At 37.7% G+C, this 23,431-nt stretch overlaps 1 protein-coding gene across 1 annotated transcript in view; it reads left to right on the top strand.

Moving 5' to 3' along the window:
- The window catches only part of LOC122815187 (anoctamin-2-like), a 2,140,961-nt gene that overhangs the window by 910,358 nt on the left and 1,207,172 nt on the right, over window positions 1-23,431 (top strand). The window contains exon 5 of the mRNA XM_044087470.1: window positions 4,291-4,445. Within this exon, the coding sequence (XP_043943405.1) occupies window positions 4,291-4,445 (155 nt within the window). The remainder of the gene's footprint in view (window positions 1-4,290; window positions 4,446-23,431) is intronic.

The raw sequence follows: 23,431 nt of genomic DNA, 5'->3' as shown, positions 1-23,431 counted from the left end.
AGGAAGCGAGTGAGATGTTGAAGGATCCTACAGCTGCAGGTTTTCAGGACAAGATGAACACCCAGCTGACTACCCTGAATTCTATAGCTAACTCCTCCATGTGCCTCCTTTCATATGCGGCTGATGGAGTGAGTAGAGCCGCAGGGACAGGTGTCGCCTTACGCCGGCATGCCTGGATGCGACTATGCAATTTTGCGGACCCCTTTAAAACGTCTTTCACTAATTCCCCGTTTGATGGATCATCTCTCTTTGGTCCTCAAGTGAAAGAAACCTTGACTAGGTGCGAGACGGATGGCAAAACTCTGTCTGCCGTCGGAGTCCGTTTTTCTACTCCTTCTAGACCTTACCCCAAAGGCCAGAAAAGTGGGAAAATGTGGTTCCGCAAACAATCTCAAGGGAATTTGCCTGACGCACAGAGTCGGTTCCCCTCCAGAGGCAGAGGAGGGAACAATAATGGTAGACGTCGCCCCAGAGGCAGAGGGGTCCAGAACCAGGGCAATCGAGAAACCTTTTCCGATAAGCCCTTTCAGCATCCCTGAGGTGTTACCCGACTGTCCACCTTCGAGGCAGTCGGGGAAGATTGTCACTGTACCCAGAAGCCTGGCTATCCCTAACTCAAGACAAGTGGGTACAGTCCATCATTTCGAAGGCTATTCCATTCCCTTCGTTCGCATTCCAAACCAATCAAAAATCCCTTCCAGATGTTCCACCGCTCAAAGGGATCTTGCAGCTTTGGAAATTTCAAAGCTGCTTGCAAAAAGAGCAATTCAGCCAGTTCCAGCAGACCAGCAAGGATCCGGAATCTACTCCAGGTTCTTTTTAGTTCCAAAGAAAACAGAGGACTGGAGACCAATTTTGGATCTCAGTGTCTTGAACAAGTCTGTCAAGAAAACAAGATTTCGGATGGTCACGCTACAGTCCATCCTTCCCTATTGGGAAAGGAAAACTGGATGTGCTCTATAGACCTTCAGGACGCGTACTATCACATAAAAATGAACAGACGCTCCAGAAGATTCCTCCGCTTCAGGCTGGGAACCAGTCATTTTCAATTCAGGGCCCTGCCCTTTGGACTCACCACTGCCCCGGTGTTTACCAAATGCATGGCAGTGGTAGCTTCTCACCTGAGACGTCAAGGATTCCAGGTGTTTCCATATTTGGACGACTGGCTCCTCACAGCTCCCACCAAGCATCTTCTTCTAATGGCCAGAGACTACACCTTTCGCATTTGTCAAAAGTTAGGCATTTCAATAAATTGCGAAAAGTCTGTTTTGTCGCCTTGTCGTGCTATTACCTTCATAGGCGCAAATCTAGACACAGTCAACATGTCTGCGAGACTAACAGATCAGAGAATAACAGACATACACAAACTGGTCTCGCTCCTCTTCAGCAGCAACAGAGTCAAAGCCAGGTTAGTTCTGAAAGTATTGGGGATTATGGCGGCTGCCATACCTCTGCTTCCATTAGCCAGATTCCACATGAGAATCCTTCAATGGATGCTCTTCACACAATGGTCATACCAGCAACTTCCGATGTCCCACACCATTATGATTACGCAAACATGCAAGAATCATCTTCTGTGGTGGATGTCTTCCCCTCAGCTCTTCTTGGGAAGACCCTTTGTTCCTTCCCCTCCGGTTGCTACTCTGACAACGGACGCCTCCCTGATCGGGTGGGGGGGGCATTATCAGGGCAGAACTGTCCAGGGCACATGGCAACCAGACGAATGCCACTTGCATATAAATGTTCTAGAGATGAGAGCAGTGCTTTTAGCGTTGCAAGCCCTTCAAGACTCTCTTCCCCTGGGATCGATAGCAATCCAGACGGACAATATGTCTGTAGTGTGGTATATCAACAAACAAGGCGGAACCAGGTCCTATCCCCTATGTCGAGAAGCACTCAGACTGTGGCAATGGGCAATTTCTTCTCAGCGATTTCTGATAGCAACGCACATCCCCGGGAAGTCCAATCAAATCGCGGACAAGTTGAGCAGAGCTATCCTCATGCCTCACGAGTGGTCTCTGAAAGATTCTGTTGTGAGAAAAATTTTTCTCAAGTGGGGTCAGCCTTGCTGCAACCTTTTTGCTACTCCCCAAAACAGCAAGTGCAGAGATTATTTCACCCTATTCCCGTTACCAGGCCAGCCCAGCAGAGACGCTCTAGTCCAAGTTTGGCCCCGGGGACTTCTGTATGCATTTCCTCCCTTTCCGCTAATCTCTCAAGTGATACAGAAAGCTATCGCTCAGAAGGCCTCTTTGATCCTCATTGCTCCTTACTGGCCTATTCAGGTTTGGTTCCCCTTTCTACATCAATTTCTGTTGGAGCAACCCTGGCATCTGGACCTAGTTCCAGATCTTTTGACCCATCAGTCGGGTCAGTTTCATCGCTCCCTAACTTCTCTGAACCTCACTGCTTGGTTCCTCCAGTTCCTACCTTAGCCAGGCTTCCTCAAATATCTCACACTGTTCGAGATATTTTAATAGCTTCACATAAATCTTCCACTTGAAAAATTTATCTTAGTAAGTGGAAACGTTTTGCCTATTGGGCTCAAGGAAGGGACTTAGATCCTTTCACTGCTCCCATCCATATGGTTCTTGATTTTCTAGCTGAACTCTCTCATGCAGGTTCATCCCCTTCTACTCTCAAAGTTCAATTGGCAGCTATATCTAACTTTCATGTGGGCATTTCAGAGTCTTAATGTCATAATGTCCCACAAGCTTTGCAAAGCCTTTTTGAAGGGAGTTTTTCTACTCAGACCTCCTATAAGAAATCCTCCTTCTCCTTGGGACCTTAATTTAGTTCTCAGTTCTTTGATTCTCCCCCCTTTCGAACCTGCAGCTTCCTGTTCATTAAAATTGCTATCATGGAAGACTCTCTTTCTGGTAGCTATTACTTCAGCTAGAAGAGTTTCAGAACTTCATGCACTCAGCTGTCGACCACCATATCTGTTGTTCCACAAAGACAGGGTATCCTTATGAACCAACCCGTCCTTTTTACCTAAGGTAGCCTCTGCGTCTAACCTAAATCAAAGCAGTGACCTCCCTGTATTTTTTCCAGAATATTCTAATAGGTCTGAACAAAAATTGCATTGGCTAGATGTTCATCGTCAGTTAAGGTACTATTTGGATAGGACCAAACAATTCAGAAAAACTGACCAGCTGTTTGTCTCTTATGCGGAAGGCAGAAAGGGACTTTCTGTTTCCAAGGTATCACTATCTAGATGGCTAACATCTCTGATTTCAATTGTTTATGAAATTAGACACCAAAAGCTGCCTAACAAACCTAAGGCCCACTCCACCAGAGCTTTGGCTACTTCTATAGCCTTCCAAGACAGACTGCCTATTGACACCATTTGTGCAGCGGCTACTTGGGCTACTCCTCACACTTTCATTTCACATTATAAGTTGGATTTAGCTTCTAGGCATAGAGCTAACTTTGGTACCACTGTTCTCAAGAGTCTGTTCCGTTAGGCCACCGGGACAAGGTGCTAGGACGGTCCCATCCAGCAAGAATGAAGGCGAGATAGACAACTTAACATATAGAAGTTATGTTCTTACCATAACGTTCCATGTTAGTTGTCTTCTTCTCGCCTTCTTTCTTCCCCCTCCTTCCCCCTGGCCTGGACAGACCTAGAGGAGTTTGATTGTGACCTCTCTTTCTACCACCTCTTTGCTATAGGTATATGCTCTACGGTGCATATTTTCCTGGATCAGGCTTTAGGTCACCTTTCCTCTTTCCCTTTGTTTATAGAGGTGAACTCTCTTTCCAGTATTTCTGGTTGTATTTTTAGCTGGGCCTAGCTCACAAACAAGATCTGAGGTAATTCATGCCTAGCATTGTGGGATATAGGGGCAGCCTTGAGCCGGTGGAACCAACTCTCGAGCTTTTAGAGTGGCCGAGTCGGAGCCGAGGTCGGCTCCGAACCCATCCAGCAAGAAAGAAGGCGAGAAGAAGACAACTAACATGGAACGTTATGGTAAGAACATAACTTCTATTTTATATTAATGCAGTGCTTTACTTTTGCTTACTTTATCTTTATTTTTACCTCTTAGGTCAAACAATGTCTGTCTGGCAGAGTCTTTCTACAGCATTTGTGTGTGTGTGTGTGTGTGTGTGTGTGTGTGTGTGTGTGTGTGTGTGTGTGTGTTGTTTGTGTGCTATATTTTCATTGTTTTTTTTTCTAATTTCTTCCCATTTTACATGGACTGTCTATGCTAATTATTTGAATTAAATGCCTCTGATCACTTTGTTATGGTCATTGTTTCAGTTAGATCTTTTTCTCCTTTCTCACAGGTGTATGAAGTTAAAGAAGAAAGCTCTTTTCTTACAAAACTGCTTTCAGTCTGGTACAAGTTCACAAATATTCTACAGCCTGATGTGCCACATTTAGACAGAAACACAAAGACCAAAAACCTGTCATACCCTTTTTCAAGAGAAAAGATGCATATGTAAGTATAACACTCTACAAGTATCAATTTTTGTCTGAAGAACATTAGTTTTTGTCTTGACCTGGAATGGCACTTGCATGCATGGCTTGTACCAAGTAACTGAAAATCTATATGGCACATATTTAAAAGGAATTTTATGTAAAAAAATAGGGATGTGTCTGTCACAGAAGGTGTATAAAATATAGCAGTGCAATATTAGATAAAAAATTATGAATATTTATAACGCAAGTGACCAGTTTTCATAGAATAACTGAGACTGCATGCTTATATGTCATTTATTCAGCAACATGTTAAAACAATATTTCATCTAATGAATCTTGCTATTTTGAACATATACTACAAACAACAGTGAAAAAACTGATAACTATACATTCTATAAACACAAGCTATTATGTACAAACGCAGAAGACATTATATGTGACATGCTCAGTCTCATTTATTCTCATAGAGAAAACATTGCTGTCACTGTTATCATTGAGATAACATTTGCAGTATTTATTGGAGTAGCAATGAGGTAAATGTTAATGTAAAAATAAAATTTGGAACCTGACCTTGCCCTGCAGCACTATTTCAGTCATTGTATTTTATAATTTCATTAATTAAATTGGATGTTCATCATTTGATCACTGCTGCAGTAGGTGTAGGTATATGGGTTATATCATGCACAGGGTTTAACATCTGGTCAGCTTCCAGTGCCCAAACCTATGACAACTGAAGAACTGAAGAAAATCAGTGGTTTAGGAGCCAAGCCCTTCAGAGCCTTCATTCACCTGAAAAGCTCTTCTTTTGAGGGCTTTCAAGGATCAACGGTCTGCAAACGTGTCTCCATTGCTGGTCAGATAAGCTGCCTTCTGGAAAAAAAAACTTCCACATTTTTAATCTGTGACAGAAAAATATTTTTTTTCTGTGAAACAACTTAGTTTAAGCTAAGAAAGTGTATGTTATTGGACTAGCATGACTTTCATTCACTTTTAACAGTGAAGTGCTACTTTTTACTTTTGTGTAAAAAAAAGTTGTTAAAACTGCAATTTATCTGTGTTGTTCTGCTGAAATTTTTTGTTAATTTGAGGTAATTGTAAATTGAGCTTTTCACCATGTTTATGGTGAAAAACTCTACTTTTTTGTTACTTAACACTTCTGTTGTCTGTTTTATCAGTCTTATCCAAGTTTCAGGCTTCATTTTTGGCTTCAGCATGGAATAAATTACCAATTCCTTGGTTCTTCCTTCATTCAGTCGTAAGATTTTTATGAGCCTTTTCCCCTTCATCAGGTTACAAATTTGCTTCATTTGCAGATGGGTGACTGCTGTGGCCAGTTCTGGTCCTTTAGGCCATTCATCTTCTGTCTTGGTTTCCTCTTGTAGTCCCTTCAGCCACCGTGGAATGGAGGTTAGACATGTCTTCTGCAGCTGTTGGGGTGCCTTTGGTGGACATGGGAGAATCATTCTTGTTAGTCTCAGAGGAAGGTGCAGGAAAGGCTGCCTGTCCCCAGGTTGATGTGTTTGAAAGAGGTTGGTCAGCTTCTGTGGAGATTCCGTTTAAGAAGAAGCAGCAAGTTAGACTATCTTCGCCTTTTTCAGTTACTATAAACAGAAATGATTTAATGAGTTTAGTTCAGGGCTTAGTTTAGGCTGTTGTCAGCTCTCATTTTTGTTTTACCAGTAAGAAAAAAAGGAATTCTTCATTTTGTGAAGATTTCAAGTATAATCAACAGGGAAATCATTTTGATGGACCAACTTCTGTTTTCCCTCTATAGAGGACTGACTGAGCTTCTGAGGAATGTGTTTGTTCTGATATTCCCTTAGAAGAATTTTCATTTTCTTTTTTTTTTCCAAAAACATTTTTATTTTGTTTTCATTATAAACATACACAAATGTACATATAACAAATACAATAAAACAATAACAAAACTATTTACAATATTTACATTCATTCATGATAAACAATCATTTTATCCATGAGAAGTTATCAGTATTTGTTCAAAAGGTTTTCCAGTTTTTCCATGCTATTTTTTATGAGTTATGTTATGAGTTCTATAACAAATGATGTGCAGTTCTTTTTTATAAACAACTTTTGCTAATTTAATAAATTCTTTAAACATCAAATCTTGTTTACTTTTTCAGTTCAAAGTGATAACTTTTCTGGCAATTGCAAGAACTGACGAGAGTAACTGAATCTGAGATTTAAGTATTACATTAGGTATAGGAACATTGAATAGGATTAGTCAGTTATCAGACCATAAAGCCTTTACAAAATATCTGAAGTCTTTCCAGTATTCATCATTTCTACATTCAATGAACATGTGAACCCAGTTGGCCTTTAGTAATTCATCACATTTCCAACATTTACTTTCACTGTTTTTGAGTTTAAGATTTATTTTATGTGACGTATAGAAACTCCTATTCATAAATTTCCATGTATACAATCTCCAATATAATGAAGAAGAGGTACCATACATAGATTTCAATAACAGTTTTTGGATTCATCAGATATTTGTTCTCCATTAATCTTTACATAGTAATTCCAAAAATCTGAGTCAAACTTTAGAGTATCTTATAGAAAAGTGAGATACTTAATTTTTGATCATCTGTCTTTTCACGACACCTAATAAAAGCTGAATCAAACTAGGTATAGATTAGGTCTCTAGGTTGATTGATACTCTCATTTTGTTTTCTATAAACTGCCGTAATGAGTGTATAAACAACTAGCTGTTTTGAGTATTATCGAAACTACATAGAAGTGAGTTTAGTGGTTTAATACTCTTATTTTCAATAAACTGATGCCAGAATATCAAGTTATTTTCCTTTAATTTTTGCATCGCATTGATGTTGAAAGAATTTGGCAATCAGGGGAGTATGCTATAGGGAATATAAGAAATAGGAATTGTTTAATGTTGTAATTATAATCAGTTATATTTTTTAAAGTTATTAAATATTAGATTAATGCCATAAGAAAAATGATCAAACTTCTTATTAAATTAACAAAATTCACATAAAAGCCAGTGAACTCTACTTATTCTGTATTATTCCTTAAATTGATTTTCTATAGTTCTGACATCAGTTATATGAATCTCATGTATTATTTTCCAGCCAGATATATAGGTAGGTGAGATCCAATGTAATATTACATTAATTATAACTGAAGAAGTCCCCAGTTTCAGGGAATGAAAGTGCTCAATCTGTATTTTTTTTATGTTGAAGAATAAAAACAGCTTTTACTGAAGAGTTGGCTGACTGCACGTGGTTCCTGCTGCTGACAGTGTATGCTTTGGATTTTTTTCTTTATTAATTGTAACTGATTTGGAATAAAGATCTAAGCTAAGGAATGCTATCCCATTACTATTCCAAGCTCTGATGTGCCATTTATATGCAATCCTAGGTTTTAAGGGGAACCATAAAAATGTAAGTAGCATGGAATCTAATTTTTAAATAAGTTTTTGGGAGGGGGTAGTATCAAAACAAAATTTTAGGTAAAATTATCATTTTAATTATAGAGAGCCTATCCTCCATTGTGAAGAACATTTTATTCCATCTTTTGATTAGTTCACTAATGGTAGTTATTAAATTATTGTAGTTTAGTTTAACAGACTCTTTCCATGTACTCTTTATACTGGCAGCCAAATATTCTAATACATCATTCTCCCAATTAAACAGGATATTCTCACTTAGGTTTTTGTTGATCTTTTTGTTAATTAATAATGTTTTGGATTTATTATAATTAAATTTAAGCCCTGAAATTCTTTCAAACTTGCTTAAGGTATTTATAACATCATGCAAAGAACCATCAATATCACCCAATGTTAACAACATATCATCATCAAATAATTGTATCTTAGGACAATAGTCCTTATTAACTTTAAAGCCTTTTATATTTTGCTTGCTTCTGATATATGTAGCAAAAAGTTCCATTGAAAGAGCAAACAATAATGGTGACAAAGGACAACCTTGTCTAGTTCCCTTGAAGATTGTGTGTGGTGAGGATAGACATGATCCGATTTTCATGTAAACTTGTGCCCCATTATAAATTTTCATTAATAAGTTGACAAAATCTGAGGATAATTTAAAACCAATCAGAATTCTTTGTAGATAAGACCAAGTAATAGAATCAAATTCTATGTCTAGGCTGATAGTTGTTTTTTTTTTTTGTATTTGCATGCTATGTCTATTAATGATAGTAATTTAATAATGTTATATTGCACTTTTCTATGAAGAATGAACCCTGCTTGATCATTATGTATTAAATTAGGTAATATTTTCTTTATCCTATTAGCTAATATTGTCATGATAATTTTATAATCAATGTTTAGTAATGAAATTGGCCTATATAAATCACAAGATTTGGGGTCCTTACCTTGTTTTAAAATGGGTTTCTGCGATGGGGGTATTATACATTTTTGCTTAACCATAGTAAAGGCACTCATCATTTTCTTTATTATATATTCAGGAAAAATCTTATATAGTTCAGGAATTATTCCAGCCAGTCATGGAGCTTTATTATCTTTTAAATGTTAATGTTTATTTAATATATTATTTTGTTGCATTGACACCTTATTAGTTATATTTTCTTGAATAAAAGTATTTATTACATTATCTGTCTCCAAAAATGGTGTGTTATTATTTATATCTTTAGCGTAGTTTTGAACACTTCTAATATGCCCATTAATTTAGATGTACTCTTAACTGAACCATCACTTTTATATTTAATCTCATTAATAAGATTTTGATTGTTTATTTTTTTTAATCTTACCACTATTTTATGTAGATATTTAGGATTTACAGCATAAGAATGTAATTTCATTTTTTCCAGGCTTATGGTTACCTTATGATTCAGAACCTCTAAGTATTTTTGAATTAACTTAGTAATTTCGTTATGTGCTACTTTGTTATTTGGTTTTGCATCCATTTTATCTTGTCTATGTTTTTTGTAAGTCTAAAATTTCTTTGTTCCACTGTCTCCTTATATATATATATATATATATATATATATATATATATATATAAACTTTATAGGTGTCCCATAGTATAGTATCAGTCACTTCACCATTATCATTTGTTTTCATAAACATGTCTATTTCTTTCATTATTTCTTTCATTATACATTCCCTAAAGTCTTTTAACTTAGTTATGTAAGCAGGAATTCTCTGTAGAAATCTTAAATCATATGTATGCATAATTAATGTAATGTTTATAGCATTATGGTCTGAAAGTGGACAAGTCATTATAGATACGTCACTTATTTCTGAGCATATATTATTTGATACAAAGACCTTGTCAGTGTTTGTTTGTGTACCAAACCAATATAAATAGTGAGTATAGAATAAGGAATAATGTTCTCTTAGACCATGTATATCTTTAAAGCTTATCTGGTTTGTAAAGTCATTTAACTTCTTGGCTTGAGATGTTAGTTTTATTTTACAATTTGTAGAAGTGTCATTGCCTGATAATAGGCAGTTAAAAATCACCTGTTGCTATAATTTCCCCTTTTGCATTTAGAGTAATCAGGTCCAGATATTTGTCAACATATTTAGTACTTAGTCCTGGTACCCAGTATGTATTAATCAAAGTATAATACTTCATATTGATGATTTCCAAAATAACCATGCTTAGCATCCCATCTTTATCTAAAATTGTATCTATAATTCTTGGCATAGTATAAGTATGTTTCCATAGAATAAGAGTGCCCCTTCTCTTAGTCTTCAAACATGAATCAGCCAGAATGGTATAGCCATTAAATGATTATTTTTGTAGGTCTTTTTTTAGTATATGGGCTTCCTATAAAAAGATGATCTGGGCTTTATGCATTTTGATATATTTAAGCAAACCAGATCTTTTGACATTATTGTTCAAACTGTTAATATTTAATGATAAACATTTATAAGCCATTGACTATAATGTGTATGTTATTACTTACTGAAAGATCTTTCTTCCTTGTTGACTTGAAATTTACTGAAAACTTACTTATCATGGATGTATAACGTGCATTAAGCACTACTTTCAAAAACCCAAAGTTATTTACAAGGACATACATGAAACATAAAGTTTCTGGTTTAGTTAAAAAAAACTTAACTAAACGATCCATCCGCCACCTCTCCAACACCAAAAGACACAAATTATCCATCTCTGGTTAGAATGTAGTATATATTAAAAAATAAAAAGCATTATGAAAGCAACTAAAGAAATCTGAGTCCATGAAATATACATTAAAATGAGTGTCCAATATAAGTGAAGCTATATGAATATGTCACGTATAATAAATAGCACCTCTGATAAGTAGATATCTCAGAAATACACATCAGATCAGAGTATGTATAAACATTAGAAGCTAAAAGTTAAGATTGTCAATATTTCTAAGACTTTTCAAGAAACAGATGTTTTAACCATTTTGTCAGTCATCTATCTCACATTTTCATGTAAGGATCTGTTAAATATATATATAACACTTATTACAAAGAAAACCTCAGAACCCTCTGTTTAGTTACTAAAGGTTTAGATATATAACATAAGTCTGATGTTAATATGAAATATGAGTTTTCTAATGCTGCTTCTGGTTTATTTGATGTCATTTAGTTGCTAAAAGTGTCATTGAATCTGCAGAATGTATGCATCTGTAAAAGAGCATAGGTATTTTCAAAGGAGTTAAACACTTTTATCATAACTAATTATTTATCTTTTAAAGTATCTAAGTGAAAGATAACAGAATTTCAAGAGAAAATAATTCTAAATACAGCCACTTAACAAGTTCAAAAGGTCAAGCAATGTCATCACTGTTGTTTCCTCAAGCTGCAGCTTCATAAACTTGTTAAAAAGTATCTAAATAGGCTCCTGCACAGCAGAGGTTATCTCTAGTGAGGAAAAAAGCATTTTCAGTGGGAAATCAAATCTTGAAGGTTTTTGAGTTTACAGACATAAAAAAAAAAACACTCAAGCTGCCTTGTCAGTGCATGTCATGAATCTCCACAATGAGAACAGTCACACAGACCACCAAGTTCCTCACAAAACATCAACATCATGAAAAAAATAACCCTTTCATATAAAAACAGCTATTTAGAAGTAACAACAGCTGCCTCAAATCAGAAATAATTTTCTAACATTGCAATCATTTACCCACCAATTCACCAGACCAGAGAAAAAAAGAACCTAGTACACACACACCATATATATATATATATATATATATATATATATATATATATATATATATATATATGGGTATGTATCACTTCACCTAAAACTAATTTCTCTGAAATCAAATCACCTAAAGTTCATTTCACCTAAAACTCATTTCACCTAAAACTCATTTCACTGACAAGTAGTACATTAAGGCAAGACAAAGGTATATGTCCTTTTCCCCACTGTATTGCATTCCTGGTGTTAGTATATATAGTTATGGGGGTGCAGCCCCCCACATTGGGGGGTGTGGGGTGCATAGCTCCCCACTTACTTTGGTTTTATGGTGTCTAGTTTTGTTTTACATAATTTGGTAAAAGTCAGCTAGATGGGGGGCTATGCCCCCCCACCCCCCTTAATGTATATAGTAACACCAGGATCACACTACAATGGGGAAAAGGACATATACCATTGAATTGTCTTAAGAGTATTACTTGTCAGTGAAATGAGTTTTAGGTGAAATGAACTTTAGGTGATTTGGTCTTGGTGAAATGAATTTAGGTGAAATGAGTTTTAGGTGAAGTGATACGTACCTATATATATATATATATATATATATATATATATATATATATATATATAAAACTTATATTTAGCTATCTATAAAACGCCATTAATGTACTGTATTAATGTTTATATGTGTCTAAACAAAGAGTCTAAAACATCTAGTTAGAAACACTAATCAGAAACATATTGTTACCCCACCACTGACCCTCTAGAAAAAATCCAACTAGCCTATCTTGCAGCCTATCTTGCAGCCAATTACTCTACAATATGAAATCCTTCATACCCCGGTTCACGAAACCAGCCCTAAAAACTGTAACCCTCAGCCTTCCAGTGATTATCACACTATACCTACTAACTAAATATGAAAACCAGTCATACTCAGGTTTTCATTATCCAAAATGCCAAACCAATACCCCCACAACTAAGTTCAATATCATTTACCCCAATCAATACCTAATCATCAAAACAGCGTCTACTATATACCACCACCCATATAGACTAAACATAATCTACCCCAAATCCAATAATATTGAAAAACTACTCCATAAACTTATGAAACTAATAGAGTATCTTAGAAAAAACATTAACAAAGATGGGGACATACACCCAAATCCAGGTCCCCCAGTAAACGACCCCTCTAACAACATATCCTTAGTTCCAAGACCTCCAGACTCCCTTCTTATATGTCACCTGAATATTAGAAGCCTAAACAATAAAATTCATAACCTACATGCTCTCTTAGCAACCCACCTCCCTGACATTATGTGCCTCACCGAAACCTGGCTCAAACCAGAGACTAAAGACAATGAAATCCTGCCACCTGGATACAGCCTATATAGGACTGATCGCCTCAAAAAAAGAGGAGGTGGTACTGCTGTGCTCTTTAAAAGCACACTCAATGTTATTCCAAACCCCGTTCAACCACCCCAAATGCCCAATGTAGAGCTAACAGCTCTAAAACTACAACTAAATAAAGAAAAAAAGTATTAACCTCATTGTGATCTATATCCCCCCTGGGAAAAACTCAGACACTCTTGAAAACACTCTAAGTTGGCTGACCAACAACCTCCCACAAGAAACCATAATCTTGGGAGATGTCAACATCGACTGGAATCAATGTGTGTCAGAGTCTGACCCAACCAATATTAACCTCCATGGTTTTTCACAAATCATAACCACCTCCACCAGAACTGGCAGCACCAAACAAAAAGAAAGCATCCTAGACTGGATACTCACCAACAATAATCCCGAAATGTACAAAGCTGGGACCATACCAAATGAGCTCAGCGATCACCTCATCACTTATATGGTAAAAAGTAAAATAGGCAGCCACAAACCCCCTGTCCTCAGAACTGTTAGGAGTACCAAACACTTTGACCTCACTAGGTTCCGAAATGAGCTCCAATCCTATAACTGGTCAGTCCTTAAACACCTCCCACTAGATGAGGCAGTAACAAATTTTAACACCACATTTCTAAAAATACTTGATTCACACGCTCCCAAATGCTCAATCAAAACAAAAGCTCGAATAGCACCATGGTTATCAAAAGACACTATAACCAAAATTAAATCCAGAAATAAAGCATGGAATAAATGGCGTTTTACCAAATCACCCCTAGACCGTAACATGTTCCAACAACTAAGAAATGAAACAAAAAAGCATATCTCATCTGACAAAAAGAACTACTATCTCCAACTACAACAAACAAACCAAAATAACCCCCAAAAGTTTTGGGCAGGAATAAATAAACTTCTCCACCCGGGTAGGTCCTCCACACCTACACCAGCTAACCTAACTATGAAAAACCCAGAAGAAGTCGCGACATCCTTTAACACCTTTTTCATCGATGTTATAAAATCCTTAGCCAACCAACAAACTGTCCCCTATTCCCCAACCACAGCCCCCACCCTAAAGACCACGCCAATATTTAACCTACAACCTGTCCCTACTGCATACATCCAATCCTTACTAAAGAAATTAAAGCCTACCACCCTCGCCGCTGACCTACTGCCAGCTGACTTTCTACAAAAAGCTGCAGATATCATTGCCTATCCCATCTCTATCTTAATTAATCGCACCATAACCGAATCCACAATCCCCTCCATATGGAAAATCTCCCATGTCATTCCACTCCATAAAGGCGGCCCTTCCACTGAACTTTCAAATTACAGGCCAATAGCCATACTGTCACCACTGGCAAAAATAATGGAAAAATGTATCCACAAACAACTCATGCAGTACCTAACTCAGAACAATCTGCTAACTAACTCTCAACATGGCTTCAGGCCAAAACACAGCACTACTACTGCTCTCCTCTCATTTACAAACACTATCAATCTTAACCGGAATGACAAAAAAATATCTTCAGCTCTCTTCTTGGACCTATCAAAAGCTTCTGACATGGTCAACCACAAACTCTTGCATGAAACTCTTAAAACTCTCTACCTAGACAACTCAACCCTTGACTGGTTTCATGCCTATCTTTCTGATAGGCAGCAAGCTGTGCTCTGGCACAACAAGCTCTCAGACTGCCTACCTAACACTATAGGCGTCCCCCAAGGCTCCATACTTGGCCCTCTCCTATTCTCCATCTTTATTAATGATCTTGACAAAGTCATTCCAGAATCCACATGTATTCAATACGCAGACGACTCGACATTAATATGCTCCGATACATCCACAGTTACTCTACTATCCAAAACTCAAGACTGTTTCACTGCAGTTGAAAAATGGCTATCTGAACGCCAACTTATCCTAAACCCTAAAAAAACTAAAATGCTTCTTTTCCATCCCACCCATAAAACACCAACCTTTCCCTTTTGCATTCAATCCAACAATGGTACCATCATCTCCCCTGATCCCCACACCAAGCTACTAGGAGTTACCATCGACAACAAACTCAGATTTGATGTTCACATTAGCCAAACTATTAAGACTGTTAATAAAAAACTGGGGTCCCTCTATAGAATAAAATCCTTTCTGACTCCCATCGCAAAAGCGGCCATTGCTCGCACCCACCTCCTATCCACCCTCTTGTATGCCTCCCCAATACTTACAAACCCCAACAAATCAGAACTATCCAAACTCTCCTGTTGTTATAATCATATTGCCAGATTTGTAACTGGCTTACCCTACAAAACCCATCACTGTACTAATCTTCAGAACCTAGGCTGGATAGAACTACCCAACCTAATCCTACAGCAACAACTCATAGTTGCTTACAAAGTACTCTCTCAACCGGACAACATCCCTGGTCTGAGTAGATTACTCACCCCTTACACAAACCAAAACAGACTTAGATCATCTCATAGATCACTTGTACAGACGCTTAAATCCCATAACACAGGAGGCGACTCTTTGTTTTCCAACACAGTGGGTAAAACATGGAACTCTCTTCCACCCAGTCTCACCAATTCCACCTCCCTTTATACATTCAAGAAAGGTCTCGCCCACCACTTCAAATCCCACTGGCTTTGCCAGTGTTCTAATCCAGACTAAGTAATTTTCCCAGTCCTTTTCATCAGTACCTTCCACCTAGGCAAAAAGCCACTTACTTTCTACCTGAATCTCATAACATGAAGGTCTCATCTTCTTCTCTACAATTGTTATTGTACATATTATTGTATTTGTAAACTTTTTTTTTTCTTCCATCTATGTATGAAATGTATAATCTATTACTGTATATATCTGTCATATATTGTTGTCATCTACTTTGTAAGATTGGAGCTTTTCTCCCCGGGCCTCCGCTGAAAACGGACATGTGTCCAGTCGGACTATCCCGGTCAACAAATGTAAAATAAAATAAATAAATAAATAAGTATTATTTCAAATTATACTATTACTGAAGAATTAGAAGACATATATCATTTCTAGTTATTTAAAAGGGAAAAGTATGTAAAGTACTTATAGTGTGGAAAAGGAACGTTAGTAACAAAAAAGAATAGGAACAAAGAAGAGAGAGAGAGAGAAAGAGAGAGAATGTTATTTAAGTACTTAGTACTATATGTAATTAGAAGAAGTAGATATAAAAAGGAAAAGAGATTAATAATAAAGATGATTCAAATTACCTTACAGTATAGAGATTTTCCAGAATCAAATATATTGCGATTCATAAAACAAAGCATTTAAAATTAGAAGGAATTTATTCATTTGTCCTTTAGTTTCTTAGTTTTGTTTGCTCCTTCCTTCACAGACCATCCATTTTTTGTTGCCTGTCTCTTCAAATTCTGGGATGACCATTTCATTTCTTCCATGTCCAACAGTATTTTCTTTTAGAGGAACGCACTCCTTTCTTCTGGATATGACTGTAGAGGTGTAGTCATTGTCAAAACAAATAACTTTTTCATCCATCTTGATAGGAGAATTAGTCCATGCTGATTTCAGCACCAAGTCCTTGTCTTGTGAGGAAATAAATCTCACTATTATAGACTTGGGGTTAGATGAACTCAGAGACAAAGCTGGATTTGCCAGGGACCGATGAGCCCTCTCAATTCCAAAAGAGAGGGATTTCAGGCATGTTTAGTGCTGATGAAAGCCACTTATTGAGGAATTGAATCATTTTAGCACCCTCTTCTTTCTCAGGAATTCCATATATTCTTATGTTATTCCTCCTTGATCTTCTTTCAAGGTGTTCCAGTTTCTCAATCAGCCTGGTGTTTTCTTCCAGAAGAAATTCATTGTGATGTTCATTTTCTGTCACTCTAGTATCCAGGTCAGTTACTGTTTCCTCTAAGGCAAGAATCTGTTCAGATTAATTTTTTTACTATTCCATTTAGACGTTCCAGTTGTTTACTGCATTCTTGTTTGATAATATCCATTTTGTTTTCAAATGTGTCCATTTTTATTGACAGTTCTTGGATGTTTGTTATTATAAGATGTAGTTTTTTCTTCAGTGCACTCTCCTGGTGTGGGTTCTTCGAGTTGCTCATGTTGAGATCTCCAGTAGAAAACGTCTTGACAGGAATAATTAAAAAAATCTCTTGACTATGTATTAATTTTTAGAAAATAATGAAGAGTCTATGCTAATCTATCTTTAGTATATTTTTAGTTAGATTTTTCTAAAAATTAAAGTATATTTCCTGTCAAGATATTAAAATCCTAATCAGAGCTATGGATTTCTGCTGCTATCAGACTGGCATCTTGGCCACGTCCCTCAAATTTTAATTTTCTGACACCATATGTAGAATGAGTCATTTGTTTTCAGTGGGAACATAATGATATTCCAGTATCCTTGAAAATATATTATGATTTATTTCAGCTGGAAGTTCCTGAACCCACTCCTATTCCTCTTGTACTTCCAGCATTGGACAATGTTGTTATTGCAGCCTGTAACTTGCCTGACACCCAGCCTGCTGTCCGTAAGAAAGCAGATGGATTGTATAAAGTTACTTAATTTTGCAACTGTTTTTTTTTTAATCCACATCAGACCCTGCAGTGATTTTATTATTATTTTTTTTTATTTTTTATTTTTGCAAATCCTACTGTTTTTAAACATTTGATAAATGCTAAAACCTTCCCTTCTGATAAGGGTGGGATGGCTTTTGAAAGATTTGCGAAAAAGTGTATTCCTCTGCCATACTTATTTTTAGAACTCTTAATTGTCAGACTTACATGTCAAAATTTTTGCTTGCATCTTTTCAAAATATGAGGAATATTACAGCTACTGTACCCATTTGTGATGAAAAAAAATCTTCTATGAATTCCTTTATTGTTTCTGTGTGTCATCAAGCACTTGAAAAGTGTGCTTATGATTAAAGCTGGAAATTTGAATTCTCCTTAGACAGAGAGGTTGCTTTTGGACAATCTACTGCAAACGTCCTGAAAAAGTGTGAGGAGAGAGGAGAAACTGATTCAGGTATTTACTCAGATTGTCAGCCTTACTTTTCCATGCTTGTTAAAGGTTTTACATCTGCCTCAACACCCATTTATTGAAAAATAAAACAGCAGACACGGCAAGGTTTTGGCAAGCAGATTTTCAAAAACAATGATGAGAGAACTTCAAAAATAAAGGTAGAATCCATCATAAACAAGGACAGTCGAAAAAGTCTGAATGATACAGATGATAATCCCCTCCCTACCCTGGAAAACCTTTAAATCTCCAAAATTTGGTTCTCAGTTTCCCTCTGTAGCAACACACAGTCTAAAACAATCAAGTTCTGTGATACACAAGGGATACAGATGGCAGTGGGAGTCACTTCCTTTTTTTTCAAGTGGTTACTCCTCATCCACTCGATCAAAAACTTTTTCCCTCCTGTCATTCAGCATCTGCTGACTCAGGGATTAATAGATACTGTCTTCCTCTAATAAGGAATGGTTTTCATTCAGGAATGTTTGTGGCACCAAGAAAGAAACTTCTTGGAGATATTTATTTTCTAAATCCATTTGTGAAAGTGCCAAAGCTATCCCTTCATGATTTTTTACCACTGATTCCCCCTTTCAGTTTCTTGTTAACTCTATATTTAAAGGAGGTTGATCATCATATTCCTATAGTCTTGGACTTCAAACATTTCCCAAGGTTTTCTCTGTCTGGATTGCGTTTTCAATTCGCTGCATTATCATTTGAGTTATCCACTGCTCCAAGGGTGTTCACAAAGTGACTAGCCCCAGTGATAGTCTACCGAGACTACAAGGTATTCACGTTTCCTTAATTAGTTGACTTGTTATCTTTGCAGCATCTTTTTACAAGTGTCAGGAATCTCTCATGTAGGTGAGAGATTCCCTTCACTGACTGGGGATCCAAGAGAACATTCAAAAGCCTTGTTTGATTCCTTTTCACAAGATTGTTTTCCTGGGGTTGAGGGGTAGCATAACAGTTAAGGTGTTTACCTCACAGACACATAGTACACAGTTTGATTTTCATTTTTGGGGAGATTTACTTCCACAGAAAAAAATAGATCTCTGTCCAGATCTATTCCTGAATTTTTCCACTCTTTCCATGATTTCAGCAAAGAATTTTTTCAGGATACTAGGATTCATAGAATACTTGCTTCTCATGATTCCTTTAGACAGTCTCCATATGAAAAAGATTCAATGGTACCAAAAGTCTGTATGGTCCCAAAATCAACATCCCATGACATTCCAGATTCCAGTTTTAGGGTTTGGAAAAAGAAAACTGCTTTTGTGGAGAGACCACTTCTGTTTGAATTAAGGGCTCCCATTTCCCCTTCCATCTCCAGCACATGGACACCTCAGATACTGGGAGTAAAAGTGCAGGGTCTTTGGAACACAAAGGATAAACTGAAACACACAAACATATAAGAGATGTTGGCTGTCATAAATGCTCTCAGCTGTCTCATTCATCTATGGTTCTCTGGGCTGTTACAGTTGATTAAAGACAACACTGTCATCAGTCAGGATGTATCTAGATCTCACCCTCTGTGCAGATTTACCATGGTAGCTGCATATAGTGATATAGCAATTCAGCACAATCTCACACTAAATACATCTTACAATCCATCAAAGCAAAATATTGAGGCAAGACCAGGACAGAATGGAAACTAAATTAGGGGGTCTTCCAGGATTTGATGTAGCTGTGAGGAACAGATAAGGTATACATTTTGCTTCCATTCTCAATAAACAACTAGCAAAGGTCTGCACCAGGATTCCTTGGAAGCAGATTTGGAAAACAGATACTTTTTCTTTTCCTCAGACAGGAATGTTCCCATATGCTTTTTCACCATTTCCATTGATATCTAGTGTCATTCTAAAGATTCAGAAGGACTTCCCAAACATCATTGTGGTGACTCATTTCTGGCCTAGGCAACAGTGGTTCTTCCTTCTTTTGGAAATGGCTAAAGGCAGTTACTACAGTCTTCCTCAGAGATTGGACCTACTTGCACAAGGCATGGGTTATTTGATACACCTCAGCTTAAAACATCTTCAGCTAACTATGTGGATGATACAGTTTTAGTACCTTTTAGACACCTGTTTTCCAAGGATGTTCAGTTGGTATTAATGAAGACGAAGAAACCTGCTAATTGGAAATCCTATACTATTAAATGAAAAAAGATTTTCTAGTTTGTGCCATGACAAGAACCAGAACCCTGTTAAGGCTAGTATTTTTCTGGTTCTATAACATTTGTGTGAGTTATTTTCCTCTGGCCTTTCTTACTCTTCTATCAAGATTCCTATGTCTGCTATTTCAGCATGTCTGCCCATGGATCATCCACATTCAATGCATTCCCATGTTAAAATATTTTTGAAATAAGTACTGCATACCCTGCCACCTAGAAAATAAGTGGCTCTTCCTTGGGATCTTAACTTTCTGCTGGAAAAAATAACTCGTGATCCATTTGAACCAGCTCACCAGACTGATTTGAAGTTCATTACATGGAACACAGTTTTCTTAATTGCTCTGATTTCTGGAAGAAGAGTGACTGAGTTGCAAGTTCTCGTGGTGGGTCAACCATATCTCATTTTACACACAGATAGGGTTTTCTTTAGAACTAATTCTTCTTTTATGTCTAAAGTGGTATCCAAGTTTACTTTGAATGAAGCTACCCTTCTCCCTGTCTTCTTTCCAGAACCTAAAAATGAGGGAGAAAAGATTTTTTGTACTCTAGATGTCCAGAGACAACATATATATTGTCTTGATAGAATTAAAATCTTCAGAAACTCTAATCAGCTATTCATTTTTTATGAAGAAAAGAAAAAAGTACAACCTTTTTCAAAGCAGACTGTCTCCAAAGGGTTGTTGAAGGCTATTTCCTTTTTCTATACCCACCACAAAAAGTGTGAAACCATACACTGCCAGGACACCTTGGCTTTATCATTTGCTTTTTGCATTCTACAAGCAGCAACTTGGTCATCTGTACATACCTTTATAAAGCCCTAAAAACAAGATTCCTTTTCTAGGTCTAGAGCAGACTTTGCTAGGACCATTCTCCAGGGGCTCCTGGAGCCTCAACCTTCCTCCTGCCGGTCATTATTAAAGTATAGTAGTTTACCCATATAGCTAAAGCTACTGCAACAGTGCTCAAATGATGAATATAGTACAGTTGTGTAATTCAGCTTACCAGATCAGTAGATGTTTGAATGATCAGTACTGCAGTAGCCACTCACTCCCTCCATCCCTGTTATTTTTGGAATAATTTTTGATACTAGGTGCCGACTTTGATTTTTACGTACCTAGCATTGACCTCTTTCAAGGCTGTAGCTTCCCTCATTCATTTGGAAGGAAAACTCTATAAGGCTTGGCTCATAGTTGTTTACTAGGCCAATGACCACAAGGGCCTATTTTAGCCTAGCCACACATTCCACATCGCTTGACAAGTTCTGACACCCTTGATAAGTGTAAGCATGGGCCTGGGAGATGAACCATTTGCAGGTTACCTGTGTCCATTAGAGACATAGGTTCCAGATCAGGGATGAATCTCTGGTTTCCCATCCAGTTGTCCAAGTTTCATTTGAATTGGGTTAGGGAGGAGCTCTGCTTCTCATAGATGGGAAGCCTGTTCCATAGAAGGGGTAGTCTCTGGAATACATTCCTATCTCTCCAGCAGGCCATATTTATATCACAGGCAATGTTTAAGTCTTTAGAACAGGTAATTCTGGTGCTGTTTGTTTTCTGGATATGCAGGAGGTACATCAAAGTGGGGTCTGACAGTGAGTACTAAGCCAAAAATGCTTACTGCCTTGATTGGTTGGTTGTGTTTTATTTTGCTCTGGATATTAGTGTACCTCAACAGTTTGATGTCAACCCAGGCTTACCCTTTCAACCTCAAGTCCCTTCTCAAGAACTGTTCATCAGTGCCTCAGATATGGGGCGGAGGGGGGCTTCATTTGGTCACCTGAAAGCTCAGGGTCTCTGTCCATTCAGTCAGAATCAAGACCATATTAACAACAAAGAGATGAGAGCTTTGTTTCTGGCCCTTCAAGCATTTTGCCCCAAGTTCTGTCCAGGCCGCTCAAAGGTGTACACAGACAACACTACAGTGATGTGATATGTCAACAAGCATGGAGGCATAAAATCTTACCTCCTCTGCAGGATGGCTCTTCAGGCTTGGGAGGTGGCTCTCAGTTATCAGTTAACTCTTTGGGCAGTATACATTCCTTCAGACCACAATCTAGTCACAGACTGTCTGAGCAGGTGCAAAACACAGGCTCACAAATGGATGCTTCACAGAGACTTGGTTCTGGACATTGTCCATCGGTGGGGTGTTCCTTGGGTAGATCTTTTTGCCTCCCCTCTGAATAGGCAGCTCCCTTTCTTCTGTTCCAAAGTGCCATGTCATCTGGCATGGAAGATGGACGCCCTTTCTTTTCCTTGGGATGGGATTTTTTTATGCTTTTTCTCATGTTCCTCTACTTGCAAGAGTCCTGCGGAAGATTTGGCTGGACTCCCCAATAATCTTGCTAGTGACTGCCCTGGGGCCAAGACAGCACTGGTTCCCCATCTTAATGCTTCTGTCCAGGAGCAATCACCACACGTTACCTCACTGGTTGGACTCCCCCCCTCACACAAGACAAGAAGTATCTCATTCATCCCCACTTGTCCACTCTTCAGGTGACACTATGGGTGATAGGATTTTGATCACTTTCAGGCACCTCTTTTCTGAGAACAAACTTGGCTTTTACAGGAAGCAAAGAAATCCTCAACCAGAAAATCTTTTATGCCCAAATGGAAAAGATTTTCTGTCTGGGGCCATGCTCGTAACCAGGACCCTTTTTCAGTGGGGGGTCCTTTTGGTCCTCTCTTATTCATGCAAGTTGCTCCAGTCTGGCCTGGCCTATTCTTCTGTGAAGCCCCATTTGTCAGTCATTCTGCTTGTCTGCCCTTGAATTCTCCTTTGGCTTTTCATTTTGAGGTAAAAAATTTCTTAAAGGTGTCCTGCATCTTATGCTTCCAAGGAAACCTCCTCCTCCTTAGGATTTTAATTTTGTTTTGGAAAAATTGACTCAGGCTCCTTTTGAGCCTGCAGATTCTGCTTCTTTGCAACAATGTACCTGGAAGACTGTTTTGTTGTTGGCTGTTACTTCTGCTCAAAGGGTTTCTAAGCTCCAGGCCACTATGGCCATTCCTCCTTTTTTGGTTTTCACAAGGAGAGGTTGTCCCTTCATACTGATCCTTCTTTTATGCTCAAGGTAGTAAATGAGTTGTCCTTGAATCAGTCAGTACAACTCCCTTCTTCTTTCCCCTTCTCCTCAGTCTGCTAGTGAGAGGGTCTTTCATACCTTGGATTTGCACAGACAGGTACTATTTGGATAGAACTAAGGCCATTCATAAATCTGACCAGCTTTTTGCTTCCTTTCATCCCATGACATTAGGTGTGACTGTTTCTAAACCAACCATCTCCTCATGGATATTTAAGGCCA

The sequence above is a fragment of the Protopterus annectens genome, chromosome 11.part0, assembly GCF_019279795.1.
Source record: "Protopterus annectens isolate FY-2018-M chromosome 11.part0, PAN1.0, whole genome shotgun sequence".
NCBI lineage: Eukaryota > Metazoa > Chordata > Ceratodontiformes > Protopteridae > Protopterus > Protopterus annectens.
The sequence above is the reverse complement of the archived record's forward strand: the minus strand, read 5'-3'. Positions and strand labels throughout refer to the sequence as shown.